A 20,292-nucleotide genomic window follows, 5' to 3' on the forward strand; every position below is an offset into this window, starting at 1 on the left:
GCCTCTCGTTCAGATGAAGAAAACCATTACAGTAGGGAGGGATGTATTCTCTGTTTGTCCAGATTTACATTGTCTATTTATTGTGGTGTTGAAAACACAAATCATGACATTGAAGTGTCTGAAGTCAGTATGCTTTGTTTATTGGTTGTGTGCTGCATTGGCACAGAAACCTGTTGGTGGAAAATGTGTTGCATATATTTTGTATATGATGGCAGTGTAATAGAACAGGCAGGGTGAGCTTGTCTGTGGTGGTCGGGAACCCTCAAACTTCTGGCCCGTAGCCCAGCGTGGCATCGATCAGTCGGAATTCACCTTTATAAATGCAGGTTGCTACAGTTATTCTTATTTGTGGTCGTAAACATTATTTTATTTTACAGGAGAAGGGGAGGGTCATGTGAAAATATTTTTAACTTTAAAAGACCAGTCCTGTCCCGTCCCACAGTAAATTTCAATCTGTCCCTTAATAAATAAACACTCACACACTGCAGGAGAGTGGAGATTCTCATGGCCTTTTACAGCACAGGAGTAGCTGTCTTCATAGTTACTGGAGACTGGGTCTTTGTACTGGGGGGAGGTGCTCTCATCTAGACGTTGTCCGTTCTTGTACCAGATGTAGGTGGGGTTGTCAGTCAGAGTACAGGTGGTGATACAGGTCAGTGTCTTCTGTCCCTCTGCAGCAGAAGTCACCTTCACCTGCAGACCTGAAACAATATGTATAAAACCACATACACCTCTGTGTTAACAGGATGGTTAATATATTTATCCTGTAATTCATTATGATTTACAGTTGTATCATACAGTGTAGTATTTATTACCTGTGACAGACAGAGTTGTTCCTGGGAAACTATGACCCCAGTCAAAGTTGTCTGTTTTAAAAGTGAAGCGATACTCAGCTGAGTCCTCCTCTCTCAGATCTGTGATTCTCAGGGTGAAGGGACCTCTGTATGTTCCAGTGTACTCCACACGACCTGCATACCCTGGGTCTGTGGTTAGGTCTTCAGGGGTCGACTTATCACTTCTAAACCAGAATGATGATGTGGTGGAATAATAACCAACATAAGTACAGGATATGTCCACTGTTGAACCCTTCAAGACACAGATTCTCCTCTTGGTGTAAGTCACTCTGTTGCATCTCTGACCCTGAACACCTGAAACACAGTGACATAACAAGAGGTCAACTAGATTGTATTCTCAGTTCTATCTAGAAATGCTAACAGTTCTCATATTATAAAATGAAACCAACACTGATATACATTGTATACAGTTTTACAGTGATGTATTAGGGATCTATTTAGTTTTTATTTTGGGGAGGATTGTGTGTTTTTTTACATTCAGCCCAGGATTTCCACATCCGGCTTCTTCACCTGTGGGATCATCTGAGAACAGCCACCCAGACAGCTGATGAAACTGAGGAGTAATTCTGTCTGTAATAAAGCCCTTTTGTTGGGAAAACCTCAGTCTGATTGGCTGGGCCTGGCTCCCCAGTGGGTGGGCCTATGCCCTCCCAAGCCCACCCATGGTTGTGACCCTGCCCAGTCATGTGAAATCCATAGATTAGGACCTAATGAATATACAGTATTTCATCTGACTGATTACCTTATATGAACTGTAACTCAGTAAAATGGTTGTGACCCTGCCCAGTCATGTGAAATCCATAGATTAGGACCTAATGAATATACAGTATTTCATCTGACTGATTACCTTATATGAACTGTAACTCAGTAAAATGGTTGTGACCCTGCCCAGTCATGTGAAATCCATAGATTAGGACCTAATGAATATACAGTATTTCAACTGACTGATTACCTTATATGAACTGTAACTCAGTAAAATGGTTGTGACCCTGCCCAGTCATGTGAAATCCATAGATTAGGACCTAATGAATATACAGTATTTCATCTGACTGATTACCTTATATGAACTGTAACTCAGTAAAATGGTTGTGACCCTGCCCAGTCATGTGAAATCCATAGATTAGGACCTAATGAATATACAGTATTTCATCTGACTGATTACCTTATATGAACTGTAACTCAGTAAAATGGTTGTGACCCTGCCCAGTCATGTGAAATCCATAGATTAGGACCTAATGAATATACAGTATTTCATCTGACTGATTACCTTATATGAACTGTAACTCAGTAAAATGGTTGAAATTGTTGCACGTTGCGTTTATATTTTTGTTCAGTATAATTGTAAATGTATTTATGTAAAACATAGGGACCACAATGAAAATAAGTCCCCAACTTTATTGTGCAATCCTTTAAAACAACAATCCTGTTTACTTAAAATAATATTGTTTATATATGTATTTCTTTAACTGACAAATAAAATCAATCAGTCAATCAATCCAAACTGAGCAGCAGCCATTTGATGAACGGAAAGAGACATTTGTTACAAAACACCGAAAAGTTGAATGACATTCAGAGATTGTCAAGTCTTCAATACTGGGTCAGACTACAAGGTAGGTGTCACGTTCTGACCTTTATTTCCTTTTGTTTTGTCATTATTTAGTATGGTCAGGGCGTGAGTTGGGGTGGGCAGTCTATGTTTTTTTTTCTATGATTTGGGTATTTCTATGTTTCGGCCTAGTATGGTTCTCAATCAGAGGCAGGTGTCATTAGTTGTCTCTGATTGAGAATCATACTTAGGTAGCCTGGGTTTCACTGTGTGTTTGTGGGTGATTGTTCCTGTCTCTGTGTTTTGCACCAGATAGGGCTGTTTTGGGTTTTCACGTTTCTTGTTTTTGTTAGTTTGTTAATGTGAAGTGATTTATTAAAACATGAGTCAAAATAACCACGCTGCGCTTTGGTCCGCCTCTCGTTCAGATGAAGAAAACCATTACAGAATCACCCACCACAACAGGACCAAGCGGCGTGGTAACGGGCAACAGAAAAAGCAGCAGCAGGAGAAGCAACAGAGGCAGCAGCAGCAGCAGCACTGGGAGAGGCTGCACTACTTGGAGAAATGGACTTGGGAGGAGATTCTAGACGGGAAAGGACCCTGGGCAGAGCCAGGAGAATATTGTCGCCCCAAGGCCGAGCTGGAGGCAGCAAAAGCAGAGAGGCGGCATTATGAGGAACTAGCACGGCAGAGCGGATGGAAGCCCCCAAAAATGTATGGGGGGGGGGCTAACAGGGAGTATGGCTATGTCAGGTAGGAGACCTGTGCAAACTCCCTGTGCTTACCGGGGGGCTAGAGAGGGTGCATAGCCCGGTGCGGTATATTCCAGCTCCGTGTATCGGCCGGGCTAGATTGAGCGTCGAGCCAAATGCCATGAAGCCGGCTCTACGCATCTGGCCGCCAGTGCGTCTCCTTGGGCCGGCTTACATGGCACCAACCTTGCGCACGGTGTCACCGGTTCGCCTGCATAGCCCAGTGCGGGCTATTCCACCTCACCGCACTGGCAGGGCGACCGGGACCATTCAACCGGGTAAGGTTGGGCAGGCTCGGTGCTCAAGAGCTCCAGTGCGCCTGCACGGCCCGGTCTATTCGTCACCACCTCCACGCACCAGCCCTCCGGTGGCAGCCCCCCTACCAGGCTGTCTCTCCGGCCCATCCTTACAGGGGCTCCCTCCTCTCCAGCGCTGCCGGAGTCTCCCGCCTCTCCGGCACTACCAGAGCCTTCCTCCTCTCAAATCAAATCAAATCAAATCAAATCAAATGTATTTATATAGCCCTTCGTACATCAGCTGATATCTCAAAGTGCTGTACAGAAACCCAGCCTAAAACCCCAAACAGCAAGCAATGCAGGTGTAGAAGCATGGTGGCTAGGAAAAACTCCCTAGAAAGGCCAAAACCTAGGAAGAAACCTAGAGAGGAACCAGGCTATGTGGGGTGGCCAGTCCTCTTCTGGCTGTGCCGGGTGGAGATTATAACAAAACATGGTCAAGATGTTCAAATGTTCATAAATGACCAGCATGGTCGAATAATAATAAGGCAGAACAGTTGAAACTGGAGCAGCAGCACAGTCAGGTGGACTGGGGACAGCAAGGAGTCATCATGTCAGGTATTCCTGGGGCATGGTCCTAGGGCTCAGGTCCTCCGAGAGAGAGAAAGAAAGAGAGAATTAGAGAGAGTATATGTGGGATGGCCAGTCCTCTTCTGGCTGTGCCGGGTGGAGATTATAACAGAACATGGCCAAGATGTTCAAATGTTCTCCAGCGCTGCCGGAGTCTCCCGCCTCTCCAGCGCCGCCTGAGCCACCAGTTTGCCCAGCGCCGCAAGTGCCGCCCGTCTGCCCAGTGCCACCCGTCTGCCCAGCGCCGCCAGTGCCGCCCGTCTGCCCAGCGCCGCCAGTGCCGCCCGTCTGCCCAGCGCCGCCAGCGCCGCCAGTGCCGCCCGTCTGCCCAGCGCCGTCAGTGCCGCCAGTCAGCCAGGGGCCGACAGTGCCGCCAGTCAGCCAGGGGCCGCCAGTGCCGCCAGTCAGCCAGGGGCCGCCAGTGCCGCCAGTCAGCCAGGGGCCGCCAGTGCCGCCAGTCAGCCAGGGGCCGCCAGTCAGCCAGGGGCCGCCAGTGCCGCCAGTCAGCCAGGGGCCGCCAGTGCCGCCCGTCTGCCCAGCGCCGTCAGTGCCGCCAGTCAGCCAGGGGCCGCCAGTGCCGGCAGTCAGCCAGGGGCCGCCAGTGCCGCCAGTCAGCCAGGGGCCGCCAGTCAGCCAGGGGCCGCCAGTGCCGCCAGTCAGCCAGGGGCCGCCAGTGCCGCCAGTCAGCCAGGGGCCGCCAGTCAGCCAGGGGCCGCCAGTGCCGCCAGTCAGCCAGGGGCCGCCAGTCAGCCAGGGGCTGCCAGTGCCGCCAGTCAGCCAGGGGCCGCCAGTGCCGCCAGTCAGCCAGGGGCCGCCAGTGCCGCCAGTGTCGCCAGTCAGCCAGGGGCCGCCAGAGCCCCCCAGAGACTAAGCCGCCCCACCTCTGTCCCGAGCAGCCGCCCCACCTCTGACCCGAGCAGCCGTCCCACCTCTGTCTTGAGCAGCCGTCCCACCTCTGTCCCGAGCAGCCGTCCCACCTCTGTCCCGAACAGCCGTCCCACCTCTGTCCCGAGCAGCCGTCCCACCTCTGTCCCGAGCAGCCGTCCCACCTCTGTCCCGAGCAGCCGTCCCACCTCTGTCCCGAGCTGCCCCACCTCTGTCCCGAGCTGCCCCTCTGTCCAGTGGGGTCATTGAGAAGGGTGGCCATGGTGAGAAAGCCACGGAGGCGGACAATAAGGCGGACTAAGACAATGATGAAGTGGGGTCTGCGTCCCGCGCCAGAGCCGACACCGCGGACAGACACCCACCAAGACCCTCCCCTATAGGTCAAGGTTTTGCGGCCGGAGTCCGCACCTTTGGGGGGGGGGGGGGGGGGGGTACTGTCACGTTCTGACCTTTATTTCCTTTTGTTTTGTCATTATTCAGTATGGTCAGGGCGTGAGTTGGGGTGGGCAGTCTATGTTTGTTTTTCTGTGATTTGGGTATTTCTATGTTTCGGCCTAGTATGGTTCTCAATCAGAGGCAGGTGTCATTAGCTGTCTCTGATTGAGAATCATACTTAGGTAGCCTGGGTTTCACTGTGTGTTTGTTGGTGATTGTTCCTGTCTCTGTGTTTTGCACCAGATAGGGCTGTTTTGGGTTTTCACGTTTCTTGTTTTTGTTAGTTTGTTAATGTGAAGTGATTTATTAAAACATGAGTCAAAATAACCACGCTGCGCTTTGGTCCGCCTCTCGTTCAGATGAAGAAAACCATTACAGTAGGGAGGGATGTATTCTCTGTTTGTCCAGATTTACATTGTCTATGTATTGTGGTGTTGAAAACACAAACCATGACATTGAAGTGTCTGAAGTCAGTATGCTTTGTTTATTGGTTGTGTGCTGCATTGGCACAGAAACCTGTTGGTGGAAAATGTGTTGCATATATTTTGTATATGATGGCAGTGTAATAGAACAGGCAGGGTGAGCTTGTCTGTGGTGGTCGGGAACCCTCAACCTTCTGGCCCGTAGCCCTGCGTGGCATCGATCAGTCGGAATTCACGTTTATAAATGCAGGTTGCTACAGTTATTCTTATTTGTGGTCGTAAACATTATTTTATTTTACAGTACAAGGGGAGGGTCATGTGAAAATATTTTAAACTTTGAAGACCAGTCCTGTCCCGTCCCCCAGTAAATTTCAATCTGCCCCTTAATAAATAAACACTCACAAACTGCAGGAGAGTGGAGATCCTCATGGCCTTTTACAGCACAGGAGTAACTGTCTTCATAGTTACTGGAGACTGGGTCTTTGTACTGGGGGGAGGTGCTCTCATCTAGATGTTGTCCGTTCTTGTACCAGATGTAGGTGGGGTTGTCAGTCAGAGTACAGGTGGTGCTACAGGTCAGTGTCTTCTGTCCCTCTGCAGCAGGAGTCACCTTCACCTGCAGACCTGAAACAATATGCATAAAACCACATACACCTCTGTGTTAACAGGATGGTTCATATATTTTCTCCTGTAATTCATTATGATTTACAGTTGTAGTATTACCTGTGACAGACAGAGTTGTTCCTGGGAAACTATGACCCCAGTCAAAGTTGTCTGCTTTAAAAGTGAAGCGATACCCAGCTGAGTCCTCCTCTCTCAGATCTGTGATTCTCAGGGTGAAGGGACCTCTGTATGTTCCAGTGTACTCCACACGACCTGCATACCCTGGGTTTGTGGTTAGGTCTTCAGGGGTCGACTTATCACTTCTAAACCAGAATGATGATGTGGTGGAATAATAACCAACATAAGTACAGGATATGTCCACTGTTGACTCCTTCAAGACACAGATTCTCCTCTTGGTGTAAGTCACTCTGTTGCAGCTCTGACCCTGAACACCTGAAACACAGTGACATAACAAGAGGTCAACTAGATTGTATTCTCAGTTCTATCTAGAAATGCTAACAGATCTCATATTACAAAATGAAACCAACACTGATATACATTGTATACAGTTTTACAGTGATGTATTAGGGATCTATTTATTTTTTGTTTTGGGGACGATTGTGTGTTTTTTTACATTCAGCCCAGGATTTCCACATCCGGCTTCTTCACCTGCGGAATCATCTGAGAACAGCCACCCAGAGAGCTGATGAAACTGAGGAGTAATTCTGTCTGTGATAAAGCCCTTTTGTTGGGAAAACCTCAGTCTGATTGGCTGGGCCTGGCTCCCCAGTGGGTGGTCCTATGCCCTCCCAAGCCCACCTATGGTTGTGACCCTGCCCAGTCATGTGAAATCCATAGATTAGGACCTAATGAATATACAGTATTTCATCTGACTGATTACCTTATGTAACAGTATAACTTTAGACCGTCCCCTCGCCCATACCCGGGCGCGAACCAGAGACCCTCTGCCCACATCAACAACAGTCACCCACGAAGCATCGTTACCCATGGCTCCACAAAAGTCACGGCCCTTGCAGAGCAAGGGGAACTACTACTTCAAGGTCTCAGAGAAAGTGATGTCACCGATTGGAACGCTAGTTAGCGTGCACCGCTAACTAAGCTAGCCGTTTCACATCCGTTACACTTATATGAACTGTAACTCAGTAAAATGGTTGAAATTGTTGCACGTTGCGTTTATATTTTTGTTCAATATAATTGTATATGTATTTATGTAAAACATAGGGACCACAATGAAAATAAGTCACCAACTTTATTGTCCAATCCTGTTCACTTAAAATAATATTGTTTATATACAGTGGGGAGAACAAGTATTTGATACACTGCCAAGTTTGCAGGTTTTCCTACTTACAAAGCATGTAGAGGTCTGTAATTTTTATCATAGGTACACTTCAACTGTGAGAGACAGAATCTAAAACAAATATTAAGAAAATCACATTGTGTGATTTTTAAGTAATTAATTTGCATTTTATTGCATGACATAAGTATTTGATACATCAGAAAAGCAGAACCTAATATTTGGTACAGAAACCTTTGTTTGCAATTACAGAGATCATATGTTTCCTATAGTTCTTGACCAGGTTTGCACACACGGCAGCAGGGATTTTGGCCCACTCCTCCATACAGACCTCCAGATCCTTCAGGTTTTGGGACTGTCGCTGGGCAATACGGATTTTCAGCTCCCTCCAAAGATTTTCTATTGGGTTCAGGTCTGGAGACTGGCTAGGCCACTCCAGGACCTTGAGATGCTTCTTACGGAGCCACTCCTTAGTTGCCCTGGCTGTGTGTTTCGGGTCGTTGTCATGCTGGAAGACCCAGCCACAACTCATCTTCAATACTCTTACTGAGGGAAGGAGGTTGTTGGCCAAGATCTCGTGATACATGGCCCCATCCATCCTCCCCTCAATACGGTGCAGTCATCCTGTCCCCTTTGCAGAAAAGCATCCCCAAAGAATGATGTTTACACCTCCATGCTTCACGGTTGGGATGGTGTTCTTGGGGTTGTACTCATCCTTCTTCTTCCTCCAAACACGGCGAGTGGAGTTTAGACCAAAAAGCTCTATTTTTGTCTCATCAGACCACATGACCTTCACCCATTCATCCTCTGGATCATCCATATGGTCATTGGCAAACTTCAGACGGGCCTGGACATGCGCTGGCTTGAGCAGGAGGACCATGCGTGCGCTGCAGGATTTTAATCCATGACGGTGTAGTGTGTTACTAATGGTTTTCTTTGAGACTGTGGTCCCAGCTCTCTTCAGGTCATTAACCAGGTCCTGCCCTGTAGTTCTGGGCTGATCCCTCACCTTCCTCATGATCATTGATGCCCCACAAGGTGAGATCTTGCATGGAGCCCCAGACCGAGGGTGATTGACTGTCATCTTGAACTTCTTCCATTTTCTAATAATTGCGGCAGCAGCTTTGCCTTCTCACCAAGCTGCTTACCTATTGTCCTGTAGCCTATCCCAGCCTTGTGCTGTTCTACAACTTTATCCCTGATGTCCTTACACAGCTCTCTGGTCTTGGCCAATGTGGAGAGGTTGGAGTCTTTTTGATTGAGTGTGTGGACAGGTGTCTTTTATACAGGTAACGAGTTCAAACAGGTGCAGTTAATACAGGTAATGAGTGGAGAACAGGAGGGCTTCCTAAAGAAAAACTAACAGGTCTGTGAGAGCCGGAATTCTTACTGGTTGGTAGGTGATCAAATACTTATGTCATGCAATAAAATGCAAATTAATTACTTAAAAATCATACAAAGTGATTTTCTGGATTTTTGTTTTAGATTCTGTCTCTCACAGTTGAAGTGTACCTATGATAAAAATTACAGACCTCTACATGCTTTGTAAGTAGGACAACCTGCAAAATCGACAGTGTATCAAATACTTGTTCTCCCCACTGTATGCATTCTTTTAACTGACAAATAAAATCAATCAGTCAATCCAAACTGAGCAGCAGCCATTTGATGAACGGAAAGAGACATTTGTTACAAAACACCAAAAAGTTGAATGACATTCAGAGATTGTCAAGCCTTCAATACTGGGTCAGACTACAAGGTAGGGAGGGATGTATTCTCTGTTTGTCCAGATTTACATTGTCTATGTATTGTGGTGTTGAAAACACAAACCATGACATTGAAGTGTCTGAAGTCAGTATGCTTTGTTTATTGGTTGTGTGCTGCATTGGCAAAGAAACCTGTTGGTGGAAAATGTGTTGCATATATTTTGTATATGATGGCAGTGTAATAGAACAGGCAGGGTGAGCTTGTCTGTGGTGGTCAGGAACCCTCAACCTTCTGGCCCGTAGCCCTGCGTGGCATCGATCAGGCCACAAAAGCAGGCTGAAGTGGCAAAGTCGGTATCACGTTTATAAGTGCAGGTCGCTACAGTTATTCTTATTTGTGGTCGTAAACATTATTTTGAGTTAATTCTGTGAGGGGGAGGGTGTTCCATTTATTTTACAGTACAAGGGGAGGGTCATGTGAAAATATTTTAAACTTTGAAGACCAGTCCTGTCCCGTCCCCCAGTAAATTTCAATCTGTCCCTTATTAAATAAACACTCACAAACTGCAGGAGAGTGGAGATCCTCATGGCCTTTTACAGCACAGGAGTAACTGTGATGAAGTGGGGTCTGCGTCCCGCGCCAGAGCCGACACCGCGGACAGACACCCACCAAGACCCTCCCCTATAGGTCAAGGTTTTGCGGCCGGAGTCCGCACCTTTGGGGGGGGGGGGGGGGGGGGGTACTGTCACGTTCTGACCTTTATTTCCTTTTGTTTTGTCATTATTCAGTATGGTCAGGGCGTGAGTTGGGGTGGGCAGTCTATGTTTGTTTTTCTATGATTTGGGTATTTCTATGTTTCGGCCTAGTATGGTTCTCAATCAGAGGCAGGTGTCATTAGCTGTCTCTGATTGAGAATCATACTTAGGTAGCCTGGGTTTCACTGTGTGTTTGTTGGTGATTGTTCCTGTCTCTGTGTTTTGCACCAGATAGGGCTGTTTTGGGTTTTCACGTTTCTTGTTTTTGTTAGTTTGTTAATGTGAAGTGATTCATTAAAACATGAGTCAAAATAACCACGCTGCGCTTTGGTCCGCCTCTCGTTCAGATGAAGAAAACCATTACAGTAGGGAGGGATGTATTCTCTGTTTGTCCAGATTTACATTGTCTATGTATTGTGGTGTTGAAAACACAAACCATGACATTGAAGTGTCTGAAGTCAGTATGCTTTGTTTATTGGTTGTGTGCTGCATTGGCACAGAAACCTGTTGGTGGAAAATGTGTTGCATATATTTTGTATATGATGGCAGTGTAATAGAACAGGCAGGGTGAGCTTGTCTGTGGTGGTCGGGAACCCTCAAACTTCTGGCCTGTAGCCCAGCGTGGCATCGATCAGTCGGAATTCACGTTTATAAATGCAGGTTGCTACAGTTATTCTTATTTGTGGTCGTAAACATTATTTTATTTTACAGTACAAGGGGAGGGTCATGTGAAAATATTTTTAACTTTGAAGACCAGTCCTGTCCCGTCCCCCAGTAAATTTCAATCTGTCCCTTAATAAATAAACACTCACAAACTGCAGGAGAGTGGTGATCCTCATGGCCTTTTACAACACAGGAGTAACTGTCTTCATAGTTACTGGAGACTGAGTATTTGTACTGGGGGGAGGTGCTCTCATCTAGATGTTGTCCGTTCTTGTACCAAATGTAGGTGGGGTTGTCAGTCAGAGTACAGGTGGTGATACAGGTCAGTGTCTTCTGTCCCTCTGCAGCAGGAGTCACCTTCACCTGCAGACCTGAAACAATATGTATAACACCACATACACCTCTGTGTTAACAGGATGGTTCATATATTTTCTCCTGTAATTCATTATGATTTACAGTTGTAGTATTACCTGTGACAGACAGAGTTGTTCCTGGGAAACTATGACCCCAGTCAAAGTTGTCTCCTTTAAATGTGAAGCGATACCCAGCTGAGTCCTCCTCTCTCAGATCTGTGATTCTCAGGGTGAAGGGACCTCTGTATGTTCCAGTGTACTCCACACGACCTGCATACCCTGGGTCTGTGGTTAGGTCTTCAGGGGTCGACTTATCACTTCTAAACCAGAATGATGATGTGGTGGAATAATAACCAACATAAGTACAGGATATGTCCACTGTTGACCTCTTCAAGACACAGATTCTCCTCTTGGTGTAAGTCACTCTGTAGCAGCTCTGACCCTGAACACCTGAAACACAGTGACATAACAAGAGGTCAACTAGATTGTATTCTCAGTTCTATCTAGAAATGCTAACAGATCTCATATTATAAAATGAAACCAACACTGATATACATTGTATACAGTTTTACAGTGATGTATTAGGGATATATTTATTTTTTGTTTTGGGGAGGATTGTGTGTTTTTTTACATTCAGCCCAGGATTTCCACATCCGGCTTCTTCACCTGCGGAATCATCTGAGAACAGCCACCCAGACAATTTATGAAACTGAGGAGTAATTCTGTCTGTGATGAAGCCCTTTTGTTGGGAAAACCTCAGTCTGATTGGCTGTGCCTGGCTCCCCAGTGGGTGGGCCTATGCCCTCCCAAGCCCACCCATGGTTGTGACTCTGCCCAGTCATGTGAAATCCATAGATTAGGACCTAATGAATATACAGTATTTAATCTGCAGCAGCAGGAGAAGCAACAGAGGCAGCAGCAGGAGCAGCAGCAGTGGGAGAGGCTGCACTACTTGGAGAAATGGACTTGGGAGGAGATTCTAGACGGGAAAGGACCCTGGGCAGAGCCAGGAGAATATTGCCGCCCCAAGGCCGAGCTGGAGGCAGCAAAAGCAGAGAGGCGGCATTATGAGGAACTAGCACGGCAGAGCGGATGGAAGCCCGAGAGTCAGCCCCAAAAATGTCTTGGGGGGGGGGGGCTAACAGGGAGTATGGCTATGTCAGGTAGGAGACCTGGGCAAACTCCCTGTGCTTAACGGGGGGCTAGAGAGACCGGGCAGGCACCGTGTTATGCAGTGGTGCGCACAGTGTCCCCAGTGCGGGTGCATAGCCCGGTGCGGTATATTCCAGCTCCGCGTATCGGCCGGGCTAGATTGAGCGTCGAGCCAAATGCCATGAAGCCGGCTCTACGCATCTGGCCGCCAGTGCGTCTCCTTGGGCCGGCTTACATGGCACCAACCTTGCGCACGGTGTCCCCGGTTCGCCTGCATAGTCCAGTGCGGGCTATTCCACCTCGCCGCACTGGCAGGGCGACCGGGACCATTCAACCGGTTAAGGTTGGGCAGGCTCGGTGATCAAGAGCTCCAGTGCGCCTGCACGGCCCGGTCTATCCGTCACCACCTCCACGCACCAGTCCTCCGGTGGCAGCCCCCCGTACCAGGCTGTCTCTCCGGTCCATCCTTACAGGGGCTCACTCCTCTCCAGCGCTGCCGGAGTCTCCCGCCTCTCCGGCACTACCAGAGCCTTCCTCCTCTCCAGCGCTGCCGGAGTCTCCCGCCTCTCCGGCGCTACCAGAGCCTTCTGAGAGCCCGTCTGCCCAGCGCCGCCAGTGCCGCCCGTCTGCCCAGTGCCACCCGTCTGCCCAGCGCCGCCAGTGCCGCCCGTCTGCCCAGCGCCGCCAGTCAGCCAGGGGCCGCCAGTGCCGCCAGTCAGCCAGGGGCCGCCAGTCAGCCAGGGGCCGCTAGTGCCGCCAGTCAGCCAGGGGCCGCCAGTGCCGCCCGTCAGCCAGGGGCCGCCAGTGCCGCCCGTCAGCCAGGGGCCGCCAGTGCCGCCAGTCAGCCAGGGGCCGCCAGTGCCGCCAGTCAGCCAGGGGCCGCCAGTGCCGCCAGTCAGCCAGGGGCCGCCAGTGCCGCCAGTCAGCCAGGGGCCGCCAGAGCCCCTCAGCCCAGAGCCGCCGCCCCTCTGTCCCGAGCCGCCGCCCCTCTGTCCCGAGCCGCCGCCCCTCTGTCCCGAGCCGCCGCCCCTCTGTCCCGAGCCGCCGCCCCTCTGTCCCGAGCCGCCGCCCCTCTGTCCAGAGCCGCCGCCCCTCTGTCCAGAGCCGCCGCCCCTCTGTCCAGAGCCTCCGCCCCTCTGTCCCGAGCAGCCGCCCCGCTGTCCCGAGCAGCCGCCCCGCTGTCCCGAGCAGCCGCCCCGCTGTCCCGAGCAGCCGCCCCGCTGTCCCGAGCAGCCGCCCCTCTGTCCCGAGCAGCTGTCTCACCTCTGTCACGAGCAGCTGTCCCACCTCTGTCACGAGCAGCTGTCCCACCTCTGTCCCGAACAGCTGTCCCACCTCTGTCCCGAGCTGCCCCACCTCTGTCCCGAGCTGCCCCACCTCTGTCCCGAGCTGCCCCTCTGTCCAGTGGGGTCATTGAGAAGGGTGGCCATGGTGAGAAAGCCGCGGAGGCGGACAATAAGGCGGACTAAGACAATGATGAAGTGGGGTCCGCGTCCCGCGCCAGAGCCACCACCGCGGACAGACGCCCACCCAGACCCTCCCCTATAGGTCAAGGTTTTGCGGCCGGAGTCCGCACCTTTGGGGGGGGGGGGGGTACTGTCACGTTCTGACCTTTATTTCCTTTTGTTTTGTCATTATTTAGTATGGTCAGGGCGTGAGTTGGGGTGGGCAGTCTATGTTTGTTTTTCTATGATTTGGGTATTTCTATGTTTCGGCCTAGTATGGTTCTCAATCAGAGGCAGGTGTCATTAGTTGTCTCTGATTGAGAATCATACTTAGGTAGCCTGGGTTTCACTGTGTGTTTGTGGGTGATTGTTCCTGTCTCTCTGTTTTGCACCAGATAGGGCTGTTTTGGGTTTTCACGTTTCTTGTTTTTGTTAGTTTGTTAATGTGAAGTGATTTATTAAAACATGAGTCAAAATAACCACGCTGCGCTTTGGTCCGCCTCTCGTTCAGATGAAGAAAACCATTACAGTAGGGAGGGATGTATTCTCTGTTTGTCCAGATTTACATTGTCTATGTATTGTGGTGTTGAAAACACAAACCATGACATTGAAGTGTCTGAAGTCAGTATGCTTTGTTTATTGGTTGTGTGCTGCATTGGCACAGAAACCTGTTGGTGGAAAATGTGTTGCATATATTTTGTATATGATGGCAGTGTAATAGAACAGGCAGGGTGAGCTTGTCTGTGGTGGTCGGGAACCCTCAACCTTCTGGCCCGTAGCCCAGCGTGGCATCGATCAGTCGGAATTCACGTTTATAAATGCAGGTTGCTACAGTTATTCTTATTTGTGGTCGTAAACATTATTTTATTTTACAGTACAAGGGGAGGGTCATGTGAAAATATTTTAAACTTTGAAGACCAGTCCTGTCCCGTCCCCCAGTAAATTTCAATCTGTCCCTTAATAAATAAACACTCACAAACTGCAGGAGAGTGGAGATCCTCATGGCCTTTTACAGCACAGGAGTAACTGTCTTCATAGTTACTGGAGACTGGGTCTTTGTACTGGGGGGAGGTGCTCTCATCTAGATGTTGTCCGTTCTTGTACCAGATGTAGGTGGGGTTGTCAGTCAGAGTACAGGTGGTGCTACAGGTCAGTGTCTTCTGTCCCTCTGCAGCAGAAGTCACCTTCACCTGCAGACCTGAAACAATATGTATAAAACCACATACACCTCTGTGTTAACAGGATGGTTAATTTATTTTCTCCTGTAATTCAATATGATTTACAGTTGTAGTATTACCCGTGACAGACAGAGTTGTTCCTGGGAAACTATGACCCCATTCAAAGTTGTTTGTTTTAAAAGTGAAGCGATACTTAGCTGAGTCCTCCTCTCTCAAATCTGTGATTATCAGGGTGAAGGGACCTTCGTTTCTCCTTGTCTCTTTGTCAGGGTACTTCACACGATCTGCATACCCTGGGTCTGTGGTTAGGTCTTCAGGGGTCAACGTATCACTTCTAAACCAGAATGATGATGTGGTGGAATAATAACCAACATAAGTACAGGATATGTCCACTGTTGACCCCTTCAAGACACAGATTCTCCTCTTGGTGTAAGTCACTCTGCTGCAGCTCTGACCCTGAACACCTGAAACACAGTGACATAACAAGAGGTCAATTGGATTGTGTTCTCAGTTCTTTCTAGAGATGCTCAAAGCTCTCAAGTTCTCATAGTGAAACCAACACACAGTATAATGTATTAAATGAACACTCACACACTGCAGGAGAGTGAAGGTCCTCATGGCCTTTTACAGCACAGGAATAACTGGCATCATAGTCATTGGAGACTGAGTATTTGTACTGGGGGGAGGTGCTCTCATCTCGATGTTGTCCGTTCTTGTACCAGATGTAGGTGGGGTTGTCAGTCAGAGTACAGGTGGTGCTACAGGTCAGTGTCTTATCCTGATGTCCACCAGTCACCTTCACCTGAAGACCTGGAGAAAAAACAATATCACTGTAAATCCCTTTATCACTGACTTATCATTCTAATACAAAGATGGAAGAAATCCTATGTTATAGAGACATAAACACAAACCAAGACAATTTTCCTGAACTAAATGGAATTCAACAGTTTAACTATATTGAATGTAACTAACTGTACCTGTGACAGACAGAGTGACTCCAGGACTTCCATAATATTTCCCTCCTTCTTGATCTGTTAATAATCTGAACCTGTATGTAGCTGAGTCTCTCTCTCTCAGGTCTGTGATTTTCAGGGTACAGTCTTTCTTCTTATCTCCATGATACTCCAGACGACCTGCATACTCTGGGTCCTGACCTAGATCTTCAGGTTCTATAGCAGCCTCCATTTTAGTGAACCAGAAGGTTGTTGTGACTGTACCTCTGGGATATGTATAAGAACAGGTCAGCTCCACTGTTGACCCCTTCAAGGTACAGATACTCTGAGTGGTGTATGTAACACTCCAGCCATCCTGACCCAGTACCACTGAAACACAGTTAGACATCACAATGGTATCAGAATTAGGACAAGGTATTCTGGCTCACACTGAAGGTAGGGTTTGTCCACACTTTGTTGCCATATTGGAAACCACAGATAGTCATCACTCAGTGAGGTGTGAAACACAACTATTTAAAATGAAGTGGAGATGCCTAACAGAACACAAGCAAATGTAATACACATGTCTGTAGATTGACAAACATATAAGTTATGAATGAGACCATACCTGTCACAGACCAGAGAAAGACCACCAACACACTTCCTGCTGTTCTCAAGGCCATTGTTGCATCTCCCACCCTGCAGTATTAGAAACATAAACAACAACTCACTCTATAGCTGGTGAATAACTCCACCTGATACATTGAAGTAGAAACTGTAAATGGGGTACAGGGCCTCATTACTGAAAATGAACCAGGCTCATATTGTGTTGTGTTGTATTGTGCTAAATGGTTGTCTATGTGAATACTGTCTGTCTGTAAGTCTACTGCACTATGTATGTATGTAATGTGTGTGATGTGTTGCATGTCTGTCTACGTCTGTCTACTTAAACTGACATGATGCAAAAATAAATTCCTAATATATACAGTAGTCATCATCATCATTGTAAACAACAACAACAACAATCACTTATTGAACTGTAAACACATATTTCTACATTGATTGTTCTGAAGCTGTTTTATTCTCAGAACCCCAAATATAGGAGGATAAATGTTCCATCCTCTACAGTCCGTCAATCTGTACAGCAGCCTAAAGTCTGACCACCAGGTTCAATGATAGCACCTATCCTCAAGCTGTGAGGCTAAACAGCCAGTGACTAAAGACTGACCACCAGGTTCAATGATAGCTCCTATCCTCAAGCTGTGAGGCTAAACAGCCAGTGACTAAAGACTGACCACCAGGTTCAATGATAGCTCCTATCCTCAAGCTGTGAGGCTAAACAGCCAGTGACTAAAGACTGACCACCAGGTTCAATGATAGCTCCTATCCTCAAGCTGTGAGGCTAAACAGCCAGTGACTAAAGACTGACCACCAGGTTCAATGATAGCTCCTATCCTCAAGCTGTGAGGCTAAACAGCCAGTGACTAAAGACTGACCACCAGGTTCAATGATAGCACCTATCCTCAAGCTGTGAGGCTAAACAGCCAGTGACTTTCACTCTCTCACTCTTTTTCTCTCTCTCACACACACACACAAATGATACATTACCCTCAGGTATTTGACTTATGACTAAAAACAAATAACCAAAAACTATATTTCAAGATATTGTCAAGAGTACTTACAGAGTGCTCGACTATGCATATAATTTACAGCTTTGGAAAGAAAACACTCTGACGTTTCCAAAACTGCAAAGATATTGTCTGTGAGTGCCACAGAACTGATGTTACAGGCGAAACCAAGAAAAAAATCCAACCAGGAAGTGCCACATTTTTTGAAACCGCCTCATGCCAATGACTCCTTGTATGGCTGTGAATGAGCTACGAATGAACTTACGTTTTTCACGTATTCCCCCAGGTGTCTACAACATTGCGGCGTCTTTTTAGGCATTTCCATTGAAGAATGGCCGTAAGGGACCATATGTAGTGGTCACATGGTGTCTCCCGCAGAAAATCTTGCGTAAAATACTGAGGTAGCCATTTTTCCAGGTGGTCTCATGTTAATACTACTCCTAAACGCAACCCACCATCACTGTGTCTCATGTTAATACTACTCCTAAACACAACCCACCATCACTGTGTCTCATGTTAATACTACTCCTAAACACAACCCACCATCACTGTGTCACATGTTAATACTACTCCTAATCACAACCCACCATCACTGTGTCTCATGTTAATACTACTCCTAAACACAACCCACCATCACTGTGTCACATGTTAATACTACTCCTAATCACAACCCACCATCACTGTGTCTCATGTTAATACTACTCCTAAACACAACCCACCATCACTGTGTCACATGTTAATACTACTCCTAATCACAACCCACCATCACTGTGTCTCATGTTAATACTACTCCTAAACACAACCCACCATCACTGTGTCTCATGTTAATACTACTCCTAAACACAACCCACCATCACTGTGTCTCATGTTAATACTACTCCTAAACACAACCCACCATCACTGTGTCTCATGTGAATACTACTCCTAAACACAACCCACCACCACAAGACTCTCTGGTCTTGGCCATTGTGGAGAGGTTGGAGTCTGATTGAGTTCAAACAGGTGCAGTTAATACAGGTAATGAGTGGAGAACAGGAGGGCTTCTTAAAGAAAAACTAACAGGTCTGTGAGAGTCGGAATTCTTACTGGTTAGTAGGTGATCAAATACTTATGTCATGCAATAAAATGCAAATGAATTACTTATAAATCATACAATGTGATTTTCTGGATTTTTGTTTCAGATTCCGTCTCTCACAGTTGAAGTGTACCTATGATAAAAATTACAGACCTCTACATGCGTTGTAAGTAGGAAAACCTGCAAAATCAGCAGTGTATCAAATAATGATTCTCCCCACTGTATATGCATATCCTAGTTTCTGGGCCTGAGTAACAGGCAGTTTACTTTGGGCACCTCATTCATTAAAATTTCAGAATACTGCCCCCTATCCCAAATAAGTTTTTAAGATCCCTTAAAACGGCAGCCATCTTCTCCAGCGCTAACGAGGTGTCCCTTTGCAAAATAATGTTTATGCATGTGTGCTGTTGGTGAGAATACTTGTCTCACCTGGCTGGCTATCAGGTTAACAAGGTGGTCATGTCTAGCAGTGTACAAATCCCCCGCACACACACACACACACACTCATACTGCAGTGTTAAATTGTTATTTTGCATGTCTTTTTTTACCCTGGTTAATCATCTCATCTCTATGTAGATCAACACTCCTACACTGAGACACTTTTTATTTCTACAGACCCTGATGTAACAACCAAAACACATCTCATAACATAACAACAAGTAAAATGATACATTACCCTCAAGTATATGACTTATGACTAAAAACAAATAACCCAAAACTATTTTTCAAGATATTGTCTAGAGTACCTACAGAGTGAAGGGAAGGGGGAGGTCTTGTACAGTGAGTTAACTTACTGGTAGTTTGTGGCAACTGCTAGTAAGTGTCAGTTCTGTGGTTGATACATATTTATGTAGTCAGGACACAAGTAGCTGATGCAGAACACCTTTCTTCCTCTTTAAGACATTAACATGCATGATAATCAGAACAGCATGTCAGAGAAGGGAGGTTACTGTATTAGAGAGGATCCTACATTTCTATAATAGACAAAATGTCCCCCATTTCCACTGTCATTTAAATACAGAACCATGTTAACAATATGTTGACTATTCTACATGGAATGTTTATAATATCTTAGAATGTGTTGCCTTGTCCCTCTGAGTTCTACATGGAACAGGTCAAAGTTCCATTTACATTTGGTCAGTTCCATGATGTCATTCATTCTATTCTACAAACACATTCAATTTACACTCCTCATCAGCTGCATCAAAGTGGTACTGAAGGTTCCAGTGTTCTAGACTAGAGCTCCTCCTACTGGCATCTCAACATTACTGCACCATCCTAATAATAATGCCCTCAATAATGTTGGGCTAATAACAACATCCCAAACTGACAATACATCAGGTAGAATGGTGAAACACAACACTGACTACTTGACAAAGTCACATTTAATCACACAAACACTGATGTCTGTAGTACTACAACATACCACATTCATATTATGTTACACTGTTGACCCTTGTGTACAGTACTGGTAGTAGCATTAGTTAGCAGAGGAATCAGTATCATCATCACCATAGCCTGCTGTATTGACGGCTGCTGTCCATATACTGTATAGTCTAATGTAGCCTGATATCCATGTATAGTCTAATGTAGCCTGTTATCTATACATATTCTAATGTAGCCTGTTATCCATATATAGTCTAATGTAGCCTGTTATCTATACATATTCTAATGTAGCCTGTTATCTATACATATTCTAATGTAGCCTGTTATCCATATATAGTCT

At 46.9% G+C, this 20,292-nt stretch overlaps 1 protein-coding gene across 1 annotated transcript in view; it reads right to left on the reverse strand.

The window, feature by feature from the left end:
* Nucleotides 1-20,292, reverse strand: part of LOC118940319 — a 104,620-nt gene that overhangs the window by 58,634 nt on the left and 25,694 nt on the right. The window contains exons 4-11 of the mRNA XM_036949065.1: nucleotides 15,909-16,253; nucleotides 15,523-15,741; nucleotides 15,051-15,395; nucleotides 14,730-14,951; nucleotides 6,487-6,819; nucleotides 6,166-6,387; nucleotides 816-1,148; nucleotides 480-701 (exon numbers count right to left, since the gene is read on the reverse strand). Of these exons, the coding sequence (XP_036804960.1) occupies nucleotides 480-701; nucleotides 816-1,148; nucleotides 6,166-6,387; nucleotides 6,487-6,819; nucleotides 14,730-14,951; nucleotides 15,051-15,395; nucleotides 15,523-15,741; nucleotides 15,909-16,253 (2,241 nt within the window). The remainder of the gene's footprint in view (nucleotides 1-479; nucleotides 702-815; nucleotides 1,149-6,165; nucleotides 6,388-6,486; nucleotides 6,820-14,729; nucleotides 14,952-15,050; nucleotides 15,396-15,522; nucleotides 15,742-15,908; nucleotides 16,254-20,292) is intronic.

The sequence above is a fragment of the Oncorhynchus mykiss genome, chromosome 17 (genome assembly GCF_013265735.2).
Source record: "Oncorhynchus mykiss isolate Arlee chromosome 17, USDA_OmykA_1.1, whole genome shotgun sequence".
Taxonomy (NCBI): Eukaryota; Metazoa; Chordata; class Actinopteri; order Salmoniformes; family Salmonidae; genus Oncorhynchus; species Oncorhynchus mykiss.